This window comes from Rhinichthys klamathensis, unplaced genomic scaffold (assembly GCF_029890125.1).
Source record: "Rhinichthys klamathensis goyatoka isolate OS25496 unplaced genomic scaffold, OSU_Roscu_1.1 h1tg000066l_1, whole genome shotgun sequence".
Classification (NCBI taxonomy): Eukaryota; Metazoa; Chordata; class Actinopteri; order Cypriniformes; family Leuciscidae; genus Rhinichthys; species Rhinichthys klamathensis.
This window is the reverse complement of record NW_026606609.1, coordinates 908,629-931,905: the sequence shown is the minus strand read 5'-3', so window position 1 is coordinate 931,905 and position 23,277 is coordinate 908,629. Positions and strand designations below refer to the sequence as shown.

The following is a 23,277-nucleotide window of genomic DNA, read 5'->3' as shown; positions in this document are numbered from 1 at the left end:
TGATCCTGCAGTTACCACAGCAACCTGTGAAAGGATACGAGTCATCTCGAAGTGTCTCATGCTCTCTTTCTGTCACTAGATTGTTTATGTTTGTCATATGTCACATACTATAGTCTATGCTTTACACATGAAATAATGTAGAATGATAGGAGAGAAATGGGACGGTAACTAATTTGTAGCCTACTTTGTTACTGTACAAACATTTTAACTTAAAGGGCAACTTAAAGCAAACCCTATTGTGGATTTAAAAACCTACTGTCAGGATTTACTAAAGACAGGTGAAATATTAGCGCTGATAAGCGTGAACTTGGATATTTTTGCGGCTGACCTTATTGCAGTTTCTCTTTCGGGACGCTAAATGTATGGCAAGAGAGTATTGAATCATGAATCATGCAAGGTGATTTAAGATGTATTCAGTGCTAGTCAACTTACTGGTATTTGCTCCATTATTTAAACCCCACAAAAGCACGTCTTAAACCAGGCGCTAATTTGCACTGCTCTTGGTAGATTGCGTTTGTCATTATGGAAATAATACGTCATTGTTCTTTAATTTGCGTGTCATCTGTAGATCATGCGCAGAACTTTCCACTCCCATCAGCGCTTTTTTGGAATTGCGCTTTCACGCTAATTTGCCCTGTTTAGTAAATCTGGCCCTCAGGATCTGTACGTACAGTAATTGACAGTTTTTGCTATGTTTCACAGAACCAAGTTGTAATAGGACAGTTTTAGAGTGTAGCTGGCGACTTACCACCAGCTCTTGCTTGAATATACTCTTGTATACTGCATGTTCATTTTTTGTTGTTCGTTCGTCGGCTTCACTTTATTTTTCATGAAGCATTATTTTGCTTCAGTTTCACTGATAAAGAGACATCCACTCTTGCAGACAGCAACATACATCTGGGCCGACATTATGTTGCTGTCTGGGTTGCTTGTTCATGCATTTTGAGGGCGGAGCAATGAAGGGAGACATGTGTTTGTTTGGGTTGAATTTCAAATATCAACAATGTTTCTCAGAAATCTTTTACTGCACCTTTTAAGCACGGATTCAATGATCCGGTCGGAGAGAGTCTAGTTAACTCAATCTGAATGGGTCTTGTCTGGTTCAAACATAACATGATCCTCAGAATGTGCAGATAAAGTATATCAAATTGAAGTAAAAAAATGAAACAAATGATAGTTACTGTTGGTGTTGTGATATGGGCGTGATTATGCAAATGAGCAGCAACTCTCAGAGATCCAAGAAATGGGATGTGATCCATCACGTGACATTTAGTAGTTTACAGTGATACTGTAAAACTTAGTTATTGTTAGGTGCGATTCTGCTGATCTATCAGATGTGTTTATGCCCATGTACGGGGCTATAATTAAACAACGATTCATGGAAATTCATGTCAAAAGTTGTTAGCATTTCAATTTATGCATTGCTTATTGTTCATCCTGTTCATGACACTGTATGATGACTGTGACAATTTCTATACAAACTCCTGAATTAATTTTAGCTGGTTTTTTGCCTTGTCAAATTACATTTACATTTAAATTTATTCCTTAATCAGACACTTTTACCCAGAGCGAGAATAATTCAAGCAGAAGGAATTAATCGAAAGGCAAACTCTACACAAGTAGTGCCACTATACCAACTTTCCAAAGTATCAGAGTTGTTCAATGCTAGAGTGCAGAAGGGCTGACTTCTTCAAAGGCTAGTTAGTGAAGAGGTCTTCAGCTGTTTTGTGAATTTTTGACTTGACTTGAAATCAGAATCATCTTATTTTACCAGTAATGTGATCAGATTTGAGCGAGGTGTGCAGACAATGAGGTTAAAGCATCTAGCAGAATGGAACGGCCTTTGCAAACAACAACACAGTTTCTCCATAACCTCCTGCAATAAAATCACTGTAAGTGTGAACATCCCACTATGAGGCAGCGTGATTACAGCCCCCGAGCATCATTTGCTGTCCATCAGCGTCTTCAGACTGGACAGCAGGATTCTTGTCTTTGGCAATTACCGACCATGACTCTGGGTTTTTTTTTTTCTGCCTGGTTTTTAACCAGGCAATGGAATTTAACAGCAGCAAGAAAGACCTCACAGATGAAGAGAGAAAGAGACAGAAAAACTTCAGCTGATGTCTTTTGCTGGGTCTTGTAATTGGGGTGATTTCTTTACAATTGTCGTTACTCAAAAAAGCCCTGGAAAAGAGCTAAGCTGTTAAACTAAAAAGAGATCTTAACATTTTATGAGGTGACAAAAAAGTCTTTCTTTCTCTCAAGCAGGCATTCACACACACATTTTTGTCCCCAATAGTCGTCATTAAGTGCAGATTTTCATGGCCAAGAAGAGCAATTACAATTGGCAAACCATAAAACCCCCATCAATTCAGAATCTAAAATCATCATAACCACAACAATGGCCGCCCCATCCAAATAACAAAATAATGAGTGAAATGAACACATACAGATGTAGAAGGGTTTTGAGGCTTGCGGACGGAGCAAACCAATACTCGCTGGTCGCTGCTTTAGTTACTGTAAAGAGAGCTCTCATACAGCATTATTATGAATTCACTGTCAATCATTTGTGTTCTCTGTGTGAAATGCAACACAAACACTCAGACGTTTGCAAGTTTGTTGGTTCCAGATGTCCCAAAACCATTTTCATGAAACACTCAAACACGCATATTCAATTTTTTTTAATACTTTTCCGAGGCTGTCATCTGTATTATTTTTTTTACAGCATTATTTTTATCCAACTACAATTTGATCACAACTTTTTGTCTTACTATATGACATATTTTCTTCATCTTTACAGATAAACAATGCAGCATGACCAGTCAAACATACAGAATCCCCCCCCCCCAAAATAAAATAAAACATTCATACCAACACACTGGCACCATTCTATTGTATACATATAACAAAAGATAATATATATTTATGAATATTCAATAAGAAGAATTATATCAAAGACATGGCCACAGAGTCATTAAAAATAAATCTAATAAATAAATAAGTCAATAATTACAGAAGAACTTTTTTGAGGAAATGGATGATTGATTGAACTCGCTAACCTCACCATTCACAGAAGCAATAATACACATTTTGTACTGTTTTCAGGTCACTGAAACATTAAACTTAGACCAAAACAGTCACTCAGGATGGACCTGCGAAATACTGATTGGTCAGTTTATCTATATTTTACATATGTCCACTTTTTCTCATCACTGTCAGTTAAACTCTTTTCTAATGTTCAGTGCATAGGCAGAAAGTTAAGTCCCTTTCCTAGATTCACTTCCCATGCAGGTCATGTAAACACCACGTTATTCCTATCCAGCCTGATGTGCACTCTCGGACCAGTCAAGCGTTCCCAGGCATCCGGATGCCAAACATGCTGAGGTCCCACCGTGTAGCACCATGCCGACCATAAAAGATCGGACCGTAACCTCATGGTGGTATCTGCCTCCTGAGTCCCACCTCTGCATAGAAATGCCATATGGAAGGTGGAGGTATGAACAACACTATACCGTAGTCTCGTACTCCATCACTTCTTTGGGGTTGCTGAAGCTCTGGTACTGGATTCGGGGCGTCACAGGAGACGTATTCTCTAGCACCAGGATGGTCTTCCTCAGCCTACGGTCGATAAAGTGGGCGTCCCAGGCCGGGTACCTTTTTCTTGGGAGGTCGATGCGGATAACGGGACCTTCAGTTCTTGATGGACGTGGGGAAGAAGCTGGGGGAACACTAGGAGGCCTTACCTGAAACACAGGGAGGCAACTGTCTCTATCCCCGGCCCCAATCTCCCGATCCCCACCATTAGTCCTCTGGAGTGTTCTGGGAGGGCTAGTAACCACGTCCGGTTGGGGCAAGGGTGTCCCCAAATCCCCAACGCCTCCCAGGCCGATTACCCCCATTCCCTCCTCCACACAGCTCCACTGAGCGCCCAGGATGGGTCCGTCCGGGTGGAGCAGACAATAATAGACGAACATAAAGAACGTTCCCAAAGCGTAGCTACACACAACCACACATACGACGATCAGGGCGTAGAAGTCCAAAGTGCGAGGTCCCCTGTGAATATACCAAGCGGTGGTGAGTGCGACATTCTCAACTAAGGTCACGCAGCAATACACACCCAGCCGAAAGCGGGCACGGCCTTCCTTCACATTGAACCAGCAAAAGATGTAGATGATGCCCACCACCATGTTGTAGATGATCTCCTCCCACTTTGACATGCAGAAGTCGGTCTCGCCCTGGATGATCCAGAAGGTCATGGCGCACCAGTGGGCCACGATGAAGATCCCGAAGTAGAGCTGGAAGACTGATGCGAAGAGGGCGAAGGCGATGGTTCGAGCACCGATGGTGAAGAGATGCCAGAGCATCTGAACAATCACAGCCTTGTAGGACATGGGGAGTTTATCATCACGAGAGTCGCGCAGAACCTTCTGGTAGGAAGCGATCATCCAGGCGAGTGAAACCAATGAGGCAGATGCAGAGAGACCTACAGAGACACAGCAAGAAGAACAGAGAGACCGCTTAAGTAATGAAGCATAAAGCCAGAAAACACTTTACAAATGTATGCAAAATAAACTTGGCAATTGCACTGCAAGGCATGTTCTACATACATATGAGATGTTTCTTGCATTACAGTGCTGGTTAACAAACCTTACTCAAGGCTCAATGGAGTTACCTTTAAATGTCTGTGCTATTAAACAGGATTTGCTATTGTTCATGTAGCAGTATAAATGTCAACAATTTAACTAATTCTTAACTAACGTGCTCAGCAAGATTCCCTTCAAACTGCTGCCACACCATGACAGTAAACTAGCCATAGATGATGCTAAACCACTGCTGCTTAAAAGAACAGCTTGGACCAGTGCCATGAAGTTCCATGCTGGTCCAAGCTGGTTTATGCTAGTGCGGTGCTAGTCTAGCTGGTAGATTGCTATTGGTAATGTTAAAATGAAAACATTTTCATGAACTGAAACAATAACCGAAAAAACTGAAACTAAACAAAATACTGTTCAGGATTCCAACCCCCCCCCCCCCCCCCCCCCCCACCAAAAAAAGGCCACAAATTATTTTTACTTTTTGATACATGGCATATTTAAACTTCAAATCTTTACAACCCGCCTGTATTGAAAAATGAAAAGGCCACTTGATAGCACTCAATTAACAAGACTACTGTAAAACATTTTTAAGCCATACAGTTGGTGCATATAACTTTGGTAGCCCTAAATACTAAAACGAAAAAATAAATATATAAATAAAAAAATAAACCGAAAATATGGAAATTCTGGAAAACTAAATTCAATTGAAAATAGAAACAGAAATAAAATAAAAATAGCGAAAAACTATAAGAACCCTTCAAGCAAAACAGCTTGTTTTTTTCTGGTGATGCTGAGAAATGCTTGAGAAATGACGTTTTGCTGGTTAGACTAGTCAAGAAGCTGGAACACCAGTACAACAGGATCACATGCTGGGCTCCAGCAAACAAAACACAACACCAGCTCTTTTTAAAATTTTCAGCAGGAAATGCCTTGTAGCTGAGAATGCAGTGCATTGCGTTAAGAATTGCATTCTGACACATTTTGAAAGGCAACGATGCATGAAATCAAGCCTGCATAGCTAGAAGCGTTTGCATTCACACACATGCATACAGCAGATTTCAGGTCTGAGTGTGAAAATGACTGGTCATTTGAAAGAACAGTCATTTAAACCGCACAAATTGTAGAAATGATACACAAAATGTAAATGGATGTTATAAAACCTTATGAAAATACATTTTAAGTCTGTCTAAAAGGTTAGTTTATAGCTCAGTCTATAGTGTAGGTATCTTATACAGATGCAAATGAGACACGTGTGATAGCATGAGAGTCTCACTCTCTCACGCTGCCCAAGTAAACCCAGACAGCAACATAGTCTCTGGCCAGATCCGGCCCTCATCTGGTACACGTGGAATCCACACGTACCAGATGTGGGCCGGATCTGGGCCGAACACACGTATTGACAAGGTATAGGTTTTAATCACAAAAATGTACCAATCACAATTTCTACACATCGTGCAAGGTCACTGTATAAACTGCTGACCCACCTGTGCATATAGTAATTGACCTATGGCTAAGCCACGCCCCCTCCACTCACTCGGACAAACAGTCAACATTCGGTGACAGGCGCTGTCACAGTAGGAGACATTTCACAGGTGGCAATTGATGATTTTTGGAGACAGAAAGATTATATATCATCTCAAAGTCACCGAAAGGCCTTAACTATTCATTGGAGGGTTATATTAATAATTTTATTGTTGAGAAGGTTGAAAGCTTCAGCTCCAGGCAAAAATGTACAGGTCACAGTGTAAACGTGATAAACCGCATCTCGTTGCCATCACCATCTCAGACAACAAGATAGAGGATCAGCATTGTTCATGCACTGCAGTATTTACATGAATCATTCAGCACAACATTGCTAACATTTGTTATCTCGGTTATTTAAAGATACGTTAATGAAGCTAAGTGAGATGTACAACGCAGCTAGAAGCTAACGTCAACGTTTTCTAATGTTAGGCTAACGTTAGCCTAACGTTACGTTTGAGATGTTAAAGATAACATTCAAATACGTTGTTGACTTAGAACAGATGTAGACATCCTTGTTTAATTCTTGTTTAATTTATCCACGTTTAGTTGGTGTTGTGGTCTACCGCATAACTTTATCCAGAGCAGTCACTTATCTCGGTTGAGATGTGGCTTGGGAAATGGTAAAAAATACACACCGTCGCCCTGCCTCTCGGGATACCTAGTGTCGGAGTTGCATGTACCCCATGCACACCGTTTGACCATTTTAAACTTAAAATGACAAGAAAAAACATATAAAAACGAATGAAAACTGACTAACTGCAATGCATTTCAATGGACGTGGAAGCAGAGAATGTCCGAGTGTATTGGGTTAGCTATGCGCACTGTGATTGGCTCATCGCGTTTGGGGGCGTGGCTTAGCCATAGGTCAATTGTGCACAAAAAGCAGATTTACATGTCTAAGATAGCTATTGTACTTGATATTTAGCTACTGTACTTGATATTTATCCAAATTAAATGATATTGAATGAAGATCGGAATCGTATCACAAGCTTATGAATTGAAACTCTTCTTTTTTTTTTTTACATCAGGCAGCAACCTGGGTGTTGCATGAAGCTCCTATAGCAGTAGCCAATTAACACTAGAAGTGCCAGAATTCCATAACTAGAACTGCCACAAGATAGATTCCAAACTCTATATCTTTAATGATAAATACCCAATTGAGAGATTAATGCATTTATTGTATTAGGATATCTTTAAAAAAAACAAAACAACACCAAACTGTACCTTTAAACAAGTTTAATTATACATTTATAAATAATAATATATCATTAGTAGCCTACCGTAATTATCGCATATTCACAACAGATAGGCTATTTTCATATCCATTCAACACAACTCAGAAGAAGATAATAACAACTAAAAGTATTATTTAGATATTCTGTTGACAGTGAGAGAGACAAAGGTCAACCGCGGGAAATGTAACAAAAGAATACCGTGAAATTCAGTGCGGTCAGTATGACCGTCTATGGCTGAAATAGGTAAATATGTTCATTTGTTTTTTTGCCTTGTGTGTAATTTATATGAAAAACATTTTAACTGAAAATACAGACACTTTTAGGTAAAGTCAGCTATCAGCAGGATTTCTTTTCTTTTTTTTTTCAACAAAGTTATTGCAGATATAAAATTCAAAATGACCGTCATGGCCGTTCTAGTGTTAAATAGCCTCTAAAAGGCAAGTACTAAATATAAAACCTAATCAAAATCATTAAGAATCACTACATTTCCACATTCTCAGACTTCTGCCTTCAATAATTAATTAGATATGATTCATTGCTAAATGAACATGCGATTGAATAATTAACTTTCAAAACATGAATAATTTAGGCCCTAATTGATGTCGCTTGCCTCTCTGGACTCATAATATATGAATGTGCGAATATACCTTGCATCATTTTGAGAGAATATATTCTTACGAGGCAAAGAAGCAAAGCGATTTTAATTCCAGACATCACGCATCAAACACACACACGGCTCTTATGAAACACAAACTGACGTGAGCTGGCAGAGATGCGAGAGCTGCTCTTTCAAGGGTGATGGCAGGAAAAAAGAAACTGTTCAAAGTTTTGTAACGTTTGTTGCTCTTGTTTTAGATTTCAAATCATATTTCATAGAAGCTACAACACCTGCTGAGACAACAAATCGCAGGGCTTGTTCCCCAACTGCCTGAGAGGATGTCTCTCTAGAGAGACTGAGTGTGAGTGTGTGTGTTTGACTTGCTGACAGGGGAGACAGACGGGCGCTTTATATTTTGTTTGCGAGTAGTACGCTAAAGCGCAAGGTAGAGTGAAAAGGTGAAGAGGAGGTGTGTGTGTGTGAGTGTGTGTGCGATTGAGAGATGTGCAGCAATCTCAGGAGGCTTCCACACTGAGCTGATGTTATCATGGGGATCAGCTCTTAAATACAGCTCACTGCATGTTTGTGTATCTGGTGGGTCCAGGCAGATTGGCTTTATTCTGGTGCTTGATTCCTCTCCTGTCCTACTACAAGCACACACACACACACACACACACACACACACACACTTGTAACTTCAACCCATTTAAAGTGTCATGAAACCCCCTGTTTTTAGCACTGCTTGTTCACACCTCTGATTTGAAAAAGCCTCAAAAAATGGGCGTGTAAAGCTGTGGAAAAGTGGGAGTGTAGAGGGAGGGAAGAAGGAAGGCAACAACCAATAAAACACAGACCTGCAACACACTCATTATACAGTCGAATGAATATGTAAATATGAGCGAAGAAAAACAAACAACAGATTTGGAGGTACCTTGATGTATTTTAAAAATATAACCCTATATGACAACAAACTCACAAAAATCGTATCATTGGAGACTATTACCAACTGTCACAAACGAAGCAAATACGTTTCGTTAAATTATTCTCCTAAATATCAACAAATCAGCATTTTAACTTTGCAGAGCTATTGGTCTAAAAACGAGAATAAAAAGCATAGTTACTTTTTTGTCCATTCTTCTTTGAATTTTCGGTCTACATCATTGTCTTCGGTGTATCAGAATAATCCATCTTGTCATCGCGTTCATGATCAGACGTACTGCTGGATCAGTGTCCATTTTGCACATATATTTTATTAGAAGAAGACATGGTGAAATATGTGCGCTGCATGGTTCATTTTTTGGAACAAGTGAGAATGAAATATACAGATAAAAACTTGAAACACACTTGCTCCAGTTATGAATTTTGATTGTTGATCCTGGTTCAAATTAGTAATCGACTAATAAGGATTTTTATATCCGGGCCTCATCTGGGACAACTATAGCACATATGGCTAAGTTCTGGCCCGCACACATCAAGCCGGTTTTAGTGTGAGTTGTGGCTTGCTGTGTGTGGGCCCATGTGACTTTTGCCGCTGCAGAACTGAACCATATGTGCCATAGTTGGCCCAGGTGAGGCCCAAATATGTATGCTATTGAAGTAAAGTAACATGCTAAAAATGTGTTAAACAGTTCTGAATACTAATTTATTAAACGGAGCTATTACAGAGGATGAGTCTGCGCTCAAGCACTGTGTTCTTAGCGCTGTCAAAATAAGTTGCTTATCAGCTAAACAGAAAACCGTATCAGCTGATGGCGATAATTATATATTGACCATGTCAACCACTAGTATAAATCATTTTGTACAAGCCTGACCCTTGCTTTTTATTGAGTGTTTACTCTTTTGCATTTAATTTCCTCTCCATCTCTCTCTCTCTCTCTCTCTCTCATCTCTCTCTCTCTCTCTCTCATCTCTCTCTCTCTCTCTCTCTCTCTCTCTCTCTCTCTCTCTCTCTCTCTCTCTCTCTCTCTCTCTCAGCCCTCGTTCTGAGCAACTCATTTGGTGCAGATCCAGATTAAGTGAGGTCTTAATTAGCACAGATCTGAAAGGCATTAGTCTGCGTTTTCCCGCTCCGCTTCCAGCTTGCCCGCATGCCTCTCCACGTTCTCTCCCGGCCTCTTTTCAGAGGCTCTCATGGAGCAATGCGCTGGCAATCTTAATTAAATCAAAACATCAGACGCAGCGCAAGCCCGCTGCCACAAAGACTGTCTCAGATTAGAATGCAGTTTAAAGAGAAAGGGATAAGACAAGTTAAAGCCCAGCACTGCCAGTGCTGAGAGAGAGAGAGAGAGAGAGAGGGAGGGAGGGAAGTTTAAGTTGCTACTGCGCTGCATTTAACATGATGTGGTGGAAGAAAGTGCAGGAGATGTTTGATAATGCGTTTGATAACAGTATTTGTGCTTTAGATTGAATTAAACGGCTACATGGCAGTTACAGTCAAGTCCTCAAAGAACAAAAACTCTCTACAAGACCTCAAGGACCTTAAAACACACAATGGGGAATACACAAAGAAAGAATTGTGCTGGCTGATTGTGCGGTTAATTTGCATGCCATGTCTGTGTTGTTTCATTTTCTAAAATGCTCTTCTGTGAATTACTTTCTTATGCTAGTGAATAACCTTGCTTAAAAACAGCTCAAGCCTCTATTACTAGTTTAAAAGCATCACCTATGTGTTGAAAGTAATGTGTTTGAACAAGTAACAACTTGGTTTTGTTTTAAGCATTAGAGAAACACATTTCTGTGTGTGTGGGTAAACTTTGAATGAGAGAGAAGAGTGTTCATGATTACCTGTGGCTTCTCTGGCTGTCAACCAAATACTTAAGTGATTTATTCACATTATTACGGTATTTTTAGCTAGGAAAAAAAATGGTTATCTTTTGCTTTTTTTGTAACAGGCCTGCAGTTTACCTAAATTTTTTAAAAAGTAATAATTTCATGCCCTTTGACTATACACTGTGTATATAATATATATATATATAAAATATTAGTGATGCGCAGATCGGAATTTCATGGAAACGAATAAAACTTACCAAACATGCTCTGAAGAGGGTATGTTAATTAACACAATTATGTAATAATAACATAATAATAAATATTTTAAATCAGATTGAATAAAACATCTTAATGCTTTTAATACTTGCAAGTCACGAGACAAGTAGGGAATGTAAAACTAGTCTTATGCGCTTTAGGAAACTTATATATAAAAAAATCAATCAATAAAAAGGCATTTTAAAAAGCCCTCCGAAGCTCACAATGTTACAATTGTATATAGCCAGGAAAATCATAGCGAATATATTGTTAAAGGCACAAATGTAAATTTCGCCGCTAGATTTAAAACAAAAGGCGTGGCTTGATGATGCCGTGAATGAGCGTTTAGATTCATGGGAGTTGTCGTCTTTACCTCCCCAGCTGATGGAAAGCTATCATCTGTTTTGGCATCCCTCCACCTCCCCAACCCCACCAACTTAATTAGGCATCTTGTTACCATACTCATCATCCAAGCATTAGTAGTCCCACTGGGGGATATATATAGTATATATATATATGACCTTCCTTCCTCGAGCCCCTCTACTGCGGACAGCAAGCCAAATACAGGGAAATTGAGGGAAATGCTTATATGGCGTCATTGACAGGCGACGCAATGACACGGACATGGTCCGTGTCCTGGTTAAGATTGCTTAGTTCCCTGGATTTAAACATTGTTGGAAACGTTTGAGATAATGTAAGTACACAAGGTCAACAAATATATATAACATTGTTCTAGTGGATTTTTGTATATTTTTTTCAAATATCGTACATATTGTGCCTTTAATATTCCTAGTAGACATCTCTTTGTAGGTCCATTCATTTGAAGCTTAGTTCTTTAAAAAGGACATAGTTAAGTGAAACTGTAATGTGCTCAACAAACTAGGCGCTACTCTACTTCATAGCAGTGCAGTTATAGAAAAACAACATCATCCCATCAGAATCATTGAATAAAACAGCATTGCCATAGTATAGGAGACTGCACCCCTCAGAGCGCTCACTTCAAGTGCTCTGCTCTCCACAGTGAGTGCGGCATACAGGCGCTCACTTTCAAATGGAATTTGCTGACACAATGTAAAGGTCAAAGGTCTGAGTCAGACTGACAGGCAGAGCCATGAGACCAGATGAAAAAACAAAGGAAAAGCCAGTGAAAGAAGATAAGAACAACAAGGTAAAAGCCTTTCTGTTTGGTAGTTGGAAACCAAACCCATGACCCAGAATTAATCAGAACATCTCTGAGTCTGTTCAGTCCTACAGTGTGTCCCTCTGAGCTCTCTGTGCGGCTGCTATACACCTAATCCTCTCTCTCTCTCTCTCTCTCTCATCTCTCTCTCTCTCTCTCTCTCTCTCTCTCTCTCTCTCTCTCTCTCTCTCTCTCTCTCTTCTCTCTCTCTCTCTCTCTCTCTCTCTCTCTCTCTCTCTCTCTCTCTCTCTCTCTCTCTCTCTCTCTCTCTCATTCTATCTTCTCGTCTTTTTCTGCTGACTATCCTTTTCCTCTCATCTTTTGTCTCCTGAGTGCTGTTCTCTCTCCCAGTGGTGTGTGTGGTGGACTTCTGAGGAAGCAAAAAAGTCCTCTCTGTGTTTTTTGTAAATTTTTTACCTTACTTTAATGATTTATACATCATTAAATCTCATTGTTCTATATAATAAGAATATACTATATATATATATATATATATATATATATATATATATATATATATAAAATACCCTCCAAAAGTTTGGAATTGGTCTCTTATGCTCAGCAAGACTATATATATATATATATAATATATATATATATATATATATATATATATATATATATATATATATATAAATTGTGAATGTTTTCTATTTTAATATATTTTAAAATGTAGTTTATTCCTGTGGTCAAAGCTGAATTTCCAGCATCATCATTACTCCAGTCTTCAGTGTCACATGATCCTTCAGAAATCAATATAATATGCTGATTTTATGCTCAAGAAACATTTCTCATTATTATCAATGGTGAAAACAGTTGTGTTGCTTCATATTTTTGTGGAAAACATCTTTTTTTTTCAGGATTCTTTGATGAATAGAAAGTAAATCATTTATTTAAAATATATATATTTTTAAAACAAAATATCTTTACTGTCACTTTTGTTCAATTTAATTCATCCTTGCTTTTGAATGGTAGTGTGCTTTTATTATTATTATTATTTATCATTTTTATTATTAAACTGTTGATTATTTTATATATTTTCATATCATACCTATTGCTGTCCTCCCCTCCCCCCCCCCCCCATGCTTGTATCTGAGTTGCCAGAGTCATTTCATATGCCATTGCACAGAGTTGAGCATGTTAAACGTTTTGTTTAATTCATCACAAGCAAAACTCTTCTCAGGAGTGGCCAGATGAATAAGTCATGACGATCAAAGCACAATCGCACAAGTGTTCTGTCCTCTCTCTCTCGTTCTCAACACTTCCCATTATATATGCACAACTAAAAGCATCTCATGGAAACCTTGTGTGTGTGTGTGTGTGTGTGTGTGTGTGTGTGTTCTCTCACCCTGTAGGGGCAGTATGTGGTTGCTGTGGATCATGATGCTGAGCTGTAGCACGAGCTGAGGTGCGCTCTTCAGGAAAGCCTCCAGCAGCCGAAGCATGTTGATGTCAGCGCTCTCGAACATCAGACGCCAGTAGAAATGACGCTGACCCGGGTCGCTATGCCAACGACTTTGCACTCCCAGGTACAAGGTGTGGACGTACCTAGAAACATGCAGAGGGGAAATGTCAAGTTGTTATTTAGGTTCAGTAATTAAAGGTCAAACGACGTTCCATTCTTGCTCTCTGTAGCCACTCTTTAAAAGGTTTGTAAATATACATTAACAGTTAGACCACTGCAGGTAATGGTCAGAAATTAACCAGGGTTTCAAAATGGCAATTATTCAATAATTAAATGTATTAAATAATTATTCAAATATTCAGGCCTAATTAGTGAAGCATTTAGTACAGTGTTTTGTTCTGCTGTGGTGGAATCCCACCAATGCACGAAAGTAGTTTACTGTACAAACAAACATATCTTGATATTACCAATATGCATATTTATGACAAGAAAAATTCACAATTTTGAATATGCATAAACAACAGCAGAAGTTTGATTTACCAGCCAAACACATAAAACAAACGCTGGGCCAAATATTTTCTCCAAATATATTTGTGACAGTATAAAGTGACTGATCAATTGACCATAGAGTTTGATTGGATGCTCAGCTTTTCTCATCCGCCTTTCTCTCCAATTCAGCACTGTTTTTCCTTGCTGCCTGTTTGTTATTTTATACAGCTTTCTACTGGGTAATCTAACAGAGTTTTGGACTGGTTTTAAAGTCCACTCTAGCAGAGCACTTCTTTTTTAGATTTAGAATTCCAATTAATTCATTCAAATGAAGTATTTGCTGAGTCTTATATGGTTCCAAAAACATGCCTTAAGGTAAAAACTGCAGCTGAAAATAAATTCCAGTTGAGGAGAATAACTTCTGACACTGCTGCTAGAAAATGATATTGGTTTTATTTAAATGTAGTTAACGTTCTTATTTGCATATTCATGGGGTTAATAACATTGATTGGACATGAACATGATGCAACCTGTTGGAATATTTGCATATGCGAAACATTGCTACAAAAATCAGCTATTTGTCTTATATCTCTTGAAATATACCACAAACACAATACTGCCTCTCTATCAGTTCAGTTAATGCGTTAGCCATCACTGTTTTTGACATTTTTAACTTCATCCCCTCAGACACTGAAACTAAACACAGTGTGTGAGTGAGTGTGACTTGCACAAAGTGCATGAATATTTAATGAGGTAGGCATTAAATGTTGTTACATTTGAGTTGTGGCTTTTGAAAGGAGCGTTTTCTCTCTCTTTGGCCAATCTATAAAAAAGCCTGTAAAATGACAAAATATCAAACTACTGTAGGGAAATTCTGGTGGAAACCTGGTTGAATGGCAAGTAGGTGAGACAGGTCTAGTACCTAAACTATCTGAAAACAAGCTTTGGCTGAGCTGAGTGAACTGACTGTCAAAGTGCCCATCACAATATGACACCACCAGGAGAGTGGCACTGAGCGCTTTTCACCTGTCAGCAGCTTTTGGCAGGAGAAGAAAAAGACACAACCCGATACCATATAAACACACACGCGGTCAATGCTGTGAGCATAAGCTCAAGCCATCTTTTTTTTGTTCAGAAGGATGCACTGAATGTGTCCATGGACAAAGATAACTGAATGACTGATTCTTTCTCTTTCAGACAATTTTCAGATTCATTTTCTCAAATTCTATTCAATCTCTTTCTCCTTTTCACTGTCAAATTGATTTACTTACTTCAATAATCAATTAGATTCTCAATTCTCAATTACTTCAACTGAATTGGAGTAATGTTAAAGGCTCAGGGAAGAAGAAGACGAGAACAGGCAACCGTTCAACGTATTTTTTATTACCAATTAAACAAACAACAAAACGAAAGTAAAGCGGTAGCCCCTCAAGGACAACTGCCACATAAACTAAAACAAAACAACAACAAAGTCCAGGTCTAGTCCTCTCTCGTCCTTCACTTTCGTCACTATTTGATTTCTCGTTTAGCCCGGCCCAGTAAAAATGTTTACTTGCTTGCTAAAATATTACGGGGCTTTTCCCCCACAAAAACAGCCTTGTGCTTCTTCATTCTAAACTTTTCTTCACAGGTTCAAGGAGAGTGATCATTTATGGAAAAATCAGAGATGAAGAGTATAAGTGTGATGATATGACTTAAAATTTGTCTTTTTGTTTATTATTGTGATTATGGGTAATCAGAATGATAAAAAGTGAGGAGTTGTGGTGGCAATTTTAATGATATTCATTGATCTTTAGTTAAATATAGATGATTCAAAGAATGTCACATGTGTGTCTCTCACTTGTAGTGAGAGAAGATTCTGTTTATGTACCTGGGGAGGCAGAAGGGGGAGACACTCCAGAGAACAGACGAACAAGGACCTCTGACCTAGATGTCAGAAGGCCATTTGGTGCAGGGGAGCTTAGTGGGCCAACTAGGGACATCTATGGAAAACTACTGGGAGGAAGGCTCTGGGGGGAAGAAGGCCTTGAAACTAAGATAAAAGCTAGTTCAGTCTGTCTGGGGGTGTGTCACTCTTCTGCACAGGGTAACAACTGTGTATTAGACTGCTCCTATTCTTGCAAGAATAAATACTTCTATTTTATATAATTTGACTCTGAGTGTCTCTTACGCAGTGATGTTTGTTTGAGATGAATTTTTGCCACAACAATACATTTTTATATTTTTCAGAAAAATTGCTAGAGAAAACCCTTATACATTGCCTGGGGTCATGTGGAGCCCTTTGAAGCTGCCTAAAAATGTATTTTGGACTGTCAAAAATGGACTACGGTGAGCCTTGTTCACTTGCAATAGATGGAGAAAAATCCTGGGATGGTTTTCTTTTTCAACACAGTCTCATCCCAAGGCGTCATCTAACTGACGCTTCTGACCATGCGTCAACATGCCGACGCACACACCACCCCCCAAACGTCAACATGAGACGCTCATCCTCGGGCGTCATCAAATGCCGCGCACCCTTTAGCGTCAGTTAGATGACGCTTCCGTTATGGGTAGGTTTAGGTCTGGGGTAGGGTTAGGATTAGACCACTAGGAGGCGCGTCTCATATTGACGCTCAAGGGGTACCCTGTGCGTCGGCATATTGACGCATGGCCAAACATGGTCAAAAGCGTCAGTAAGATGACGCCTTGGGTGTGAGACTGGGCTGCTCAAAAAACATAATTTTTCTTCGACAAAAAAAAAAAAAAAAGTCAAATACTTATTGGACTGCCTGGGGATGTGTAAATAATCATTTTTGGGTGAACTATTCCTTTAAACTTTATTCTATTGCACTTTCAAGCTGAATTCTAAAATTAAATTGGTTCAGTTAAACAATTCAACACTGATTTAAAATAACTCTCAAAATCATCTGCAGAATGTTCGTATTGATTTGATTTAAATAAATTAAGTCACTAAAGTCGCATAAAGTTGTAAGTCGCTTTGGATAAAAGCGTCTGCTAAATGACTAAATGTAAATTATGTATTATGTATTGTGAAAATTTGTAGAACTTATTCAATTAAAGAATTCTCAGATTCAATTAAATCTCTTGTTCTCAATCCTGTTGTCTTTTTCTTTCTCTTTCTACCTCTCTCTTATCTTGGCTCTAACCAGCTTCAGGCCAGCTGCATTATCTAAAGGCGGCAGAAGAATACTTTATCCCGAGCTCTACACTTTCAGCCTGCAACGGGAGGGATTTTTTCATGCTTAACTCTGATAGGCGGTGAGGGCCAAAGATTGCATTTCATGCTTCTCTCTGATAGGCTAAAGGTTTTAAGGGAACTGAGCCTGCGTAGCACTATATGGGAGATTTTGAGATGATCCATTGCCAAGTGCTCCATGTGAAGTGAATGTACAAAAAAAATTTATCAGAGAGAGAGAGAGAAACGAGAAAGACAGAACCGAAAGCAAAGACATGCCAAATAAAAAAAAAAATCAGAAACAATATGCTACAATTTGTGCTGTCTGTGTGTGTGGTGTCTCAGACAGACGTTTAGCCAGCATGTGCGCTCCAGCACATCCATTATCAAAAGGATGAATTCATCTTGAGGTCTCCAGGGCTCTGGAGTGGTTTGGAGTGATGAAGCCTGTGCAAAATCAGAGAACCAACTCAGATGCAGCAAGAATCTAGTTTTTCTACAAATTTATCTTAGAGAAATGCCTTTTTGAGGCTGATGAAGAATCGTAAGGACAGGTAGCAGTGGAACACATTGCAGATGAACCTGAGAACAAGAGAGAAGAGACTAAAGCAACCAAGCTTTACAGTATGAAGGACTTCAATTGCATTACGCATTGATTCTGGCATAATGAACCCTGATTACTTTATACACAGGACCTGAAGGAGAGCAGAGAGTTCCATGTAAGGAACTATACAGAGAGACAGAAAGAGAGAGCGAGAAAGAGAAACTGAGCATGTATGCGTGTGGTTAATTTATCCTCTGCAGTAATTAGCACCCCTGTCCCTGTTGAGACTGCCGAGAAGCATTCTTGTCTAACACGCTTACAGTCAACACTATTTAACGCCGTCCGAATTTCAGCAGTAAACAGCATTATTATCGGGTGTCTATTAGCAGATGTGCCATCTGCTGTGTATAGAAATGAAGGAATGCGTGAAACTTCCAAATTGAATCTGAATTTCTCACAACTGAAATCAACAGAGGATCTGTAATTCAGTTGATTCCATTAAAGAATGAAGAATTCTAAAATTCACTGGTTCAGCCAAGTCCAGCTCGGCTCATTTCCTGCACGGATTAGGCTAAAAAAATGTCTTTCACTAATCAGACATAACATATTTTTTTGTTATTGTGGCATTTATGTGATTATGACACTGCACCTTTAAAGTTGTGTTAAAATCGAAGTAACAGGAAGCTCGAACCGAATGCTGCTCTCCTTCCCTTATAATCCCTTCTTTATCCATAATTTTCCTTTCATCTCCCAGTTTTCCCACTCCAGGTCTATGTGGAGTTACTCAGAGGCAGCACTAAAGGCTATGTATCTGTGCCATGTTGTCCCTTCTGCTCTCATAGTTAGCCGCTGGTCCTGTCTGGAACCACAGCATCAATATTCTACTACAGAATCACAAGTCAAACTTCTATACACTGAAAATGTGCTGAAACTACGTCTACTTATACATAACCCAATGTTTTAATCAAATTTGACTTTCGAATGACCAATACATTTATTGTGCAGTTTTAAATGTGACGGCAATACAAGCATACATGCACTTCTATGACACACACACACACACACACACACACACACACACACACACACACACACACACGCACGCACACACACACACACGCACGCACGCACGCACGCACGCACGCACACACACACACACACACACACACACACACACACACACACACACACACACACACACACACACACACACACACACACACACACACACACACACACACACACACACACAATTTGAGAGTCTTTAATAGATACATCTGTTTTGCTGTAAAATGTCCAAGGTGGCATGTTGAAAATGAAAGGTGCCACAAATGTGAAGGAGACCTGCACCTTAAAATCATTTCTTTTCAATACCACTTATGTTTACACACACACACACACACACACACACACACACACACACACACACACACACACACACACACACACACACACACACACACACACACACACAGCAATGCCAGGGAATGAACTGACATTGTGCTGAAACAGCTGACCTGCTGTTTCAGTCAGTCTAATTAAAGTGTACAACCCTCAGACCTCCATTTCTCCTTAAAGGGTCACTCCACCCATTTCAACATTAATCTTTATTGAAAGTGGGTTATATATGTAGTCGAAATGTAAAAGACATTTTAAATTTGGTGCCCTCTTGACCGAGAAAAGACAGAAAATAACTTTGGGGCGCATTTGTATGTAAGACAACAACTCCCACAATGCACCATGTTGCACAGCTCCGCAAGCCACTCCCACTAATCCAGAACAGCGCAAACATCAGAGAAATCGCTCTTCCGTCTACAAGAAGGCTAGCTGCCAAATGAGTTTAAAATTCATTTCACAAATGTCTAGTTAGTTGTGGCGAGCAGGACGAGGGCGAGGGACGTGAGAGGACGACGCGAGTGATAATGAATGGCACCTGTGCAGCGGTCTCATATCTCTCACGGAGGAGCGGAAGCACAAAAGGAACAGGCCTGATTTTATGTTTTGTTTCTGTTGTGTGTGGCCAGCTGGCTTATACTTTTGTTTTGTATTTGTTTATTTTACTATTAAAACGTTTAAATGTTCGCCGGTTCCAGCCTCCTTCTTCCCACAACAACGAACCCCGTTACATTGGCAAACTCATTAGTGAATTACTCGTTTGTATTTCTTTCTATATGGTGAATTATTGCATGATACCTGCATGTTCAGTCAGGCGAAACTAGGATGGTTCACATCACAACACAAACGTCCGTGTGGTCGTCTGATTCAGAGATTTCGTCCAGGAGAAACTGCCTTGTTGAAATTCTCTGCAGCAGACGGACTCTATCTGTGTCCGTAGCGCACAGCGAGAGCACACGCACCAGCAGTCCGCCCAGCTCAAGCCAGCCCGGGCTCCTCGTCCGCGACAGGCAGCCGCCTCCTGATCCTCCATCAGCCTCAGCTGCTCTTCACTATATTGCGGCTCGTAAAGATAGCCACGAACAGCGGATTCGAGCAGCAGAATTTCAAAATCCTCTTCTTCCATATCATGTTTAGTTTCTTCCGTCATTGTCGTAACTTCCTATATCCACAGCGCTTGTTAGCTTAGCTTATAAACAAGATGGCTGATATTGCTTTCAGTATCTGCAAGTGAAGTCCCACCCACTGATCTGTGATAGCTCTGTTAGCGCATTAGGTCCAACCCCCTATGGGCGGGTTTGAAAGGGTGGGAATTTGTGCTTGTAGTCTATACAGAAATCCCCCCTTTTTACACTTCCTCCTACAATGACGTCAAATGACGATTTTTGCGTCATTGTAGGAGGAAGTGAAAAAGGTAAATAGTAGATTTCTCTCGTCTCAGGGGAAAATGAAAGAATGTTGCACGACCATTCAATAGTATGACTGGTTGTCTAACAATGGACCTCTTAATGCAAATGGGTGGAGTGTCCCTTTAAGCACAAAGTCTACTTTGGTTTTTACTCATATGCTAGGAAATGAACAGGCGTCGATTTCGGTGGGGACGGTGGGTACGCGTCCCCACCAGATTTCGTCATGAGTCATTTTGTACCCACCACTTTTTTTTTCTTTTTTTTTAAACCTCAAGCTCAATTTAGCCGTTCTGCTGCTGCGCTGGCTACACACTTCTCTGTTCATATCACTGCAACAACTGTAATCGTTTGGTGATCGTTGTTTAGGTACATTAAACCACGTAAAGCTTTTTCACGTTAGGACTTATATATAAAACCCATGAGAACCTTGGAGAGTCAACCCACAGCAGCTCTGCTGCCCTGCTGAAAATGTGAAGCTTAAAGGGATACTTCACCTCTGGAAAGATGAATGTGTATTTAAAATGGGTCATTTATGTAGAAGAAATGTGAAATAATTTTTTAATTTGGAGCTTTCTAGACTGAGAAAAGCCAGAAAATGTATTTTTGGCTTATGTGGATGAAAGACAACAACTCCCAGAATGCACTTGCTTCGCTGCCCTAGGAGGCCACGCCTACCGGTAACGGAGCGCAGTCGTTAAACAACAAGTCTAGGCTACTAGTGAGTCTCCGTGTCCGTGATGATTCTGCCCGAAAATGTGTTTCGAGATCGGGATTCGGCTTTTGCGTTCTACAGTCGCCATTCATTATATTTACTGTGGCGAGCAGGACGAGACTAGGGCCGCTGGAGAACGGCGCGAGGCCGGTGGCGTGATTACCGATGAGCGACACCTGTGAGACGCACCGGTCTCGTATCTCTCACGGAGGAGCGGGAATTTTCTTAGCAATGTTAAAACGCACATCAACCGATCACTTGTTTAGCGTTCATGTAAACACTACATTCAGATTCACCAATCGGAATGAATTCAGTTAGATTGAAACAAAAGGTGTGCATGTAAACAATGAATGGCGACTGCAGAAAGCAAAAGCTGAATCCCGGACATCGACGGCCGGACATGTCCGGGAAAAAGAGGATGGTAACCCCTACTACTCGGCCTTCTCCACAGAACAAGAGCCTGCTAGCTTAGCTTCCAAAAAAAAAATGGCCGACACTATGTGCACATTCTGTGAGTGAGATCCCACCCTCTATGGGCGGGTTGAGAACATGTGAGACAGCCCCTACTACTGGCTGTAGTCTTTAGCCTCTGGCCAAAAAATCCTCCGATGACGCAAAATGACGATTTTTGCGTCATCGGAGGATTTTTTCCCAGACAAAAAATACATAAATCTCTCGTCTCAGGGGGATATGAGGGTGGAAAGCACAGTAATTTGAAACTACTACAGGTTTTCTACTAATACAAAGCTTAATGCTAAATCCTGAAGTATCCCTTTAATGTCAGATAACGTCCATAATAATTGGACTTTGGGTTCGATTTTTTTTTTTACCATGTTCAGAGGTTATGAGGAGCAATATGAGAGAGAAATTTGGTAATCATTGTTTATGTCATATTGTCAACATGGTACTTATGAAGCAGAATAGTGGGTCATATGTCTAATGCTTTTTGAAAACTTAAGGCTTTCTTCATAAAACGAGTCGGACATCACATTTTTGTACATTTTTATTTATTTACAGTTAGCTACAGGACAAGGTCTTTCAAAACATGAACTGCGCGAAAGAGAAAAAAAAAATGAATGCGTCATTGTACCCAGCACTTCTGAAAATGCACTTCCGAATGCGTCTCTGTCCCCAGCACAGTTCAAACCAAACTGACGCCCATGGAAATGAACAACAACGACAAACTCTACTGGAGATGCAACAACAATGGACAGCCACGCTGACGAGTGTGAGGGGGTTAAGAGATAAACACAACTCTAGTTTAAATTAGTACAAAGACATTTTAACTTCTGGAGAGAAATAGCACAGACACCGGACAAAGATGAAACTTTCCAGTGTGCATGTGTCGAGCACCTGTGTTTGCACACGCTATCAAATGGAATGTACTTTGAAAGGTTCAACAGTAGGCATACGCTAAGCATTCACATCAAAACTGAAGTATACTTTGGGCTTTAAAAAAGGGAAAACTTTAAATCCTCAAAGGTGAGAGCTAGACTTCAAAGAGATTTCATTGGACTCTAGACTCTTTGGAGGTCCCCCTCTTGTCGCAATTATGAGATAATATTCACATACTGTAAAAATATCAAAATTGCAAAACAAATGTGTAAAATAAAGTCAGAGTTGTTTTTCGTATAGTTGGACATACAAAACTGTTTTATGTGCAATACATTGCAAAAGAGATTGTTTTGGTAGTTTTAGTGCATTTTGAATGTGAAATTAACTGCTGTGCCTAGTTGGAGAACTGCGTGAAGAGCTTTGAAAAAGTGACCTAAGTGTTGAGAAATGTGTACTAGTGTTTGTAAGAAAACCTGCAATACAACACCAAAGCTGCAAAAGTACTGCTTAGAATAGATCAAATTTCAATTTTTTTTAGCTTATTGCACTCTGTGGCGATACTCACTGGCACACGTTCAAGTGCTCTTCATCTATCTACATCAATATTACATCTGCAGTGGCTTGTTTCCAGGAGTCTGGAGGCCCCTTGCAGTCAGAGAC

At 39.9% G+C, this 23,277-nt stretch overlaps 1 protein-coding gene across 1 annotated transcript in view; it reads right to left on the bottom strand.

Moving 5' to 3' along the window:
* Nucleotides 1-2,593: 2,593 nt before the first annotated feature.
* The window catches only part of xkr7b (XK, Kell blood group complex subunit-related family, member 7b), a 73,611-nt gene continuing 52,927 nt past the window's right edge, over nucleotides 2,594-23,277 (bottom strand). The window contains exons 2-3 of the mRNA XM_056250010.1: nucleotides 13,502-13,701; nucleotides 2,594-4,483 (exon numbers count right to left, since the gene is read on the bottom strand). Coding sequence (XP_056105985.1) covers nucleotides 3,507-4,483; nucleotides 13,502-13,701 — 1,177 coding nt within the window. The 3' untranslated portion in view covers nucleotides 2,594-3,506. The remainder of the gene's footprint in view (nucleotides 4,484-13,501; nucleotides 13,702-23,277) is intronic.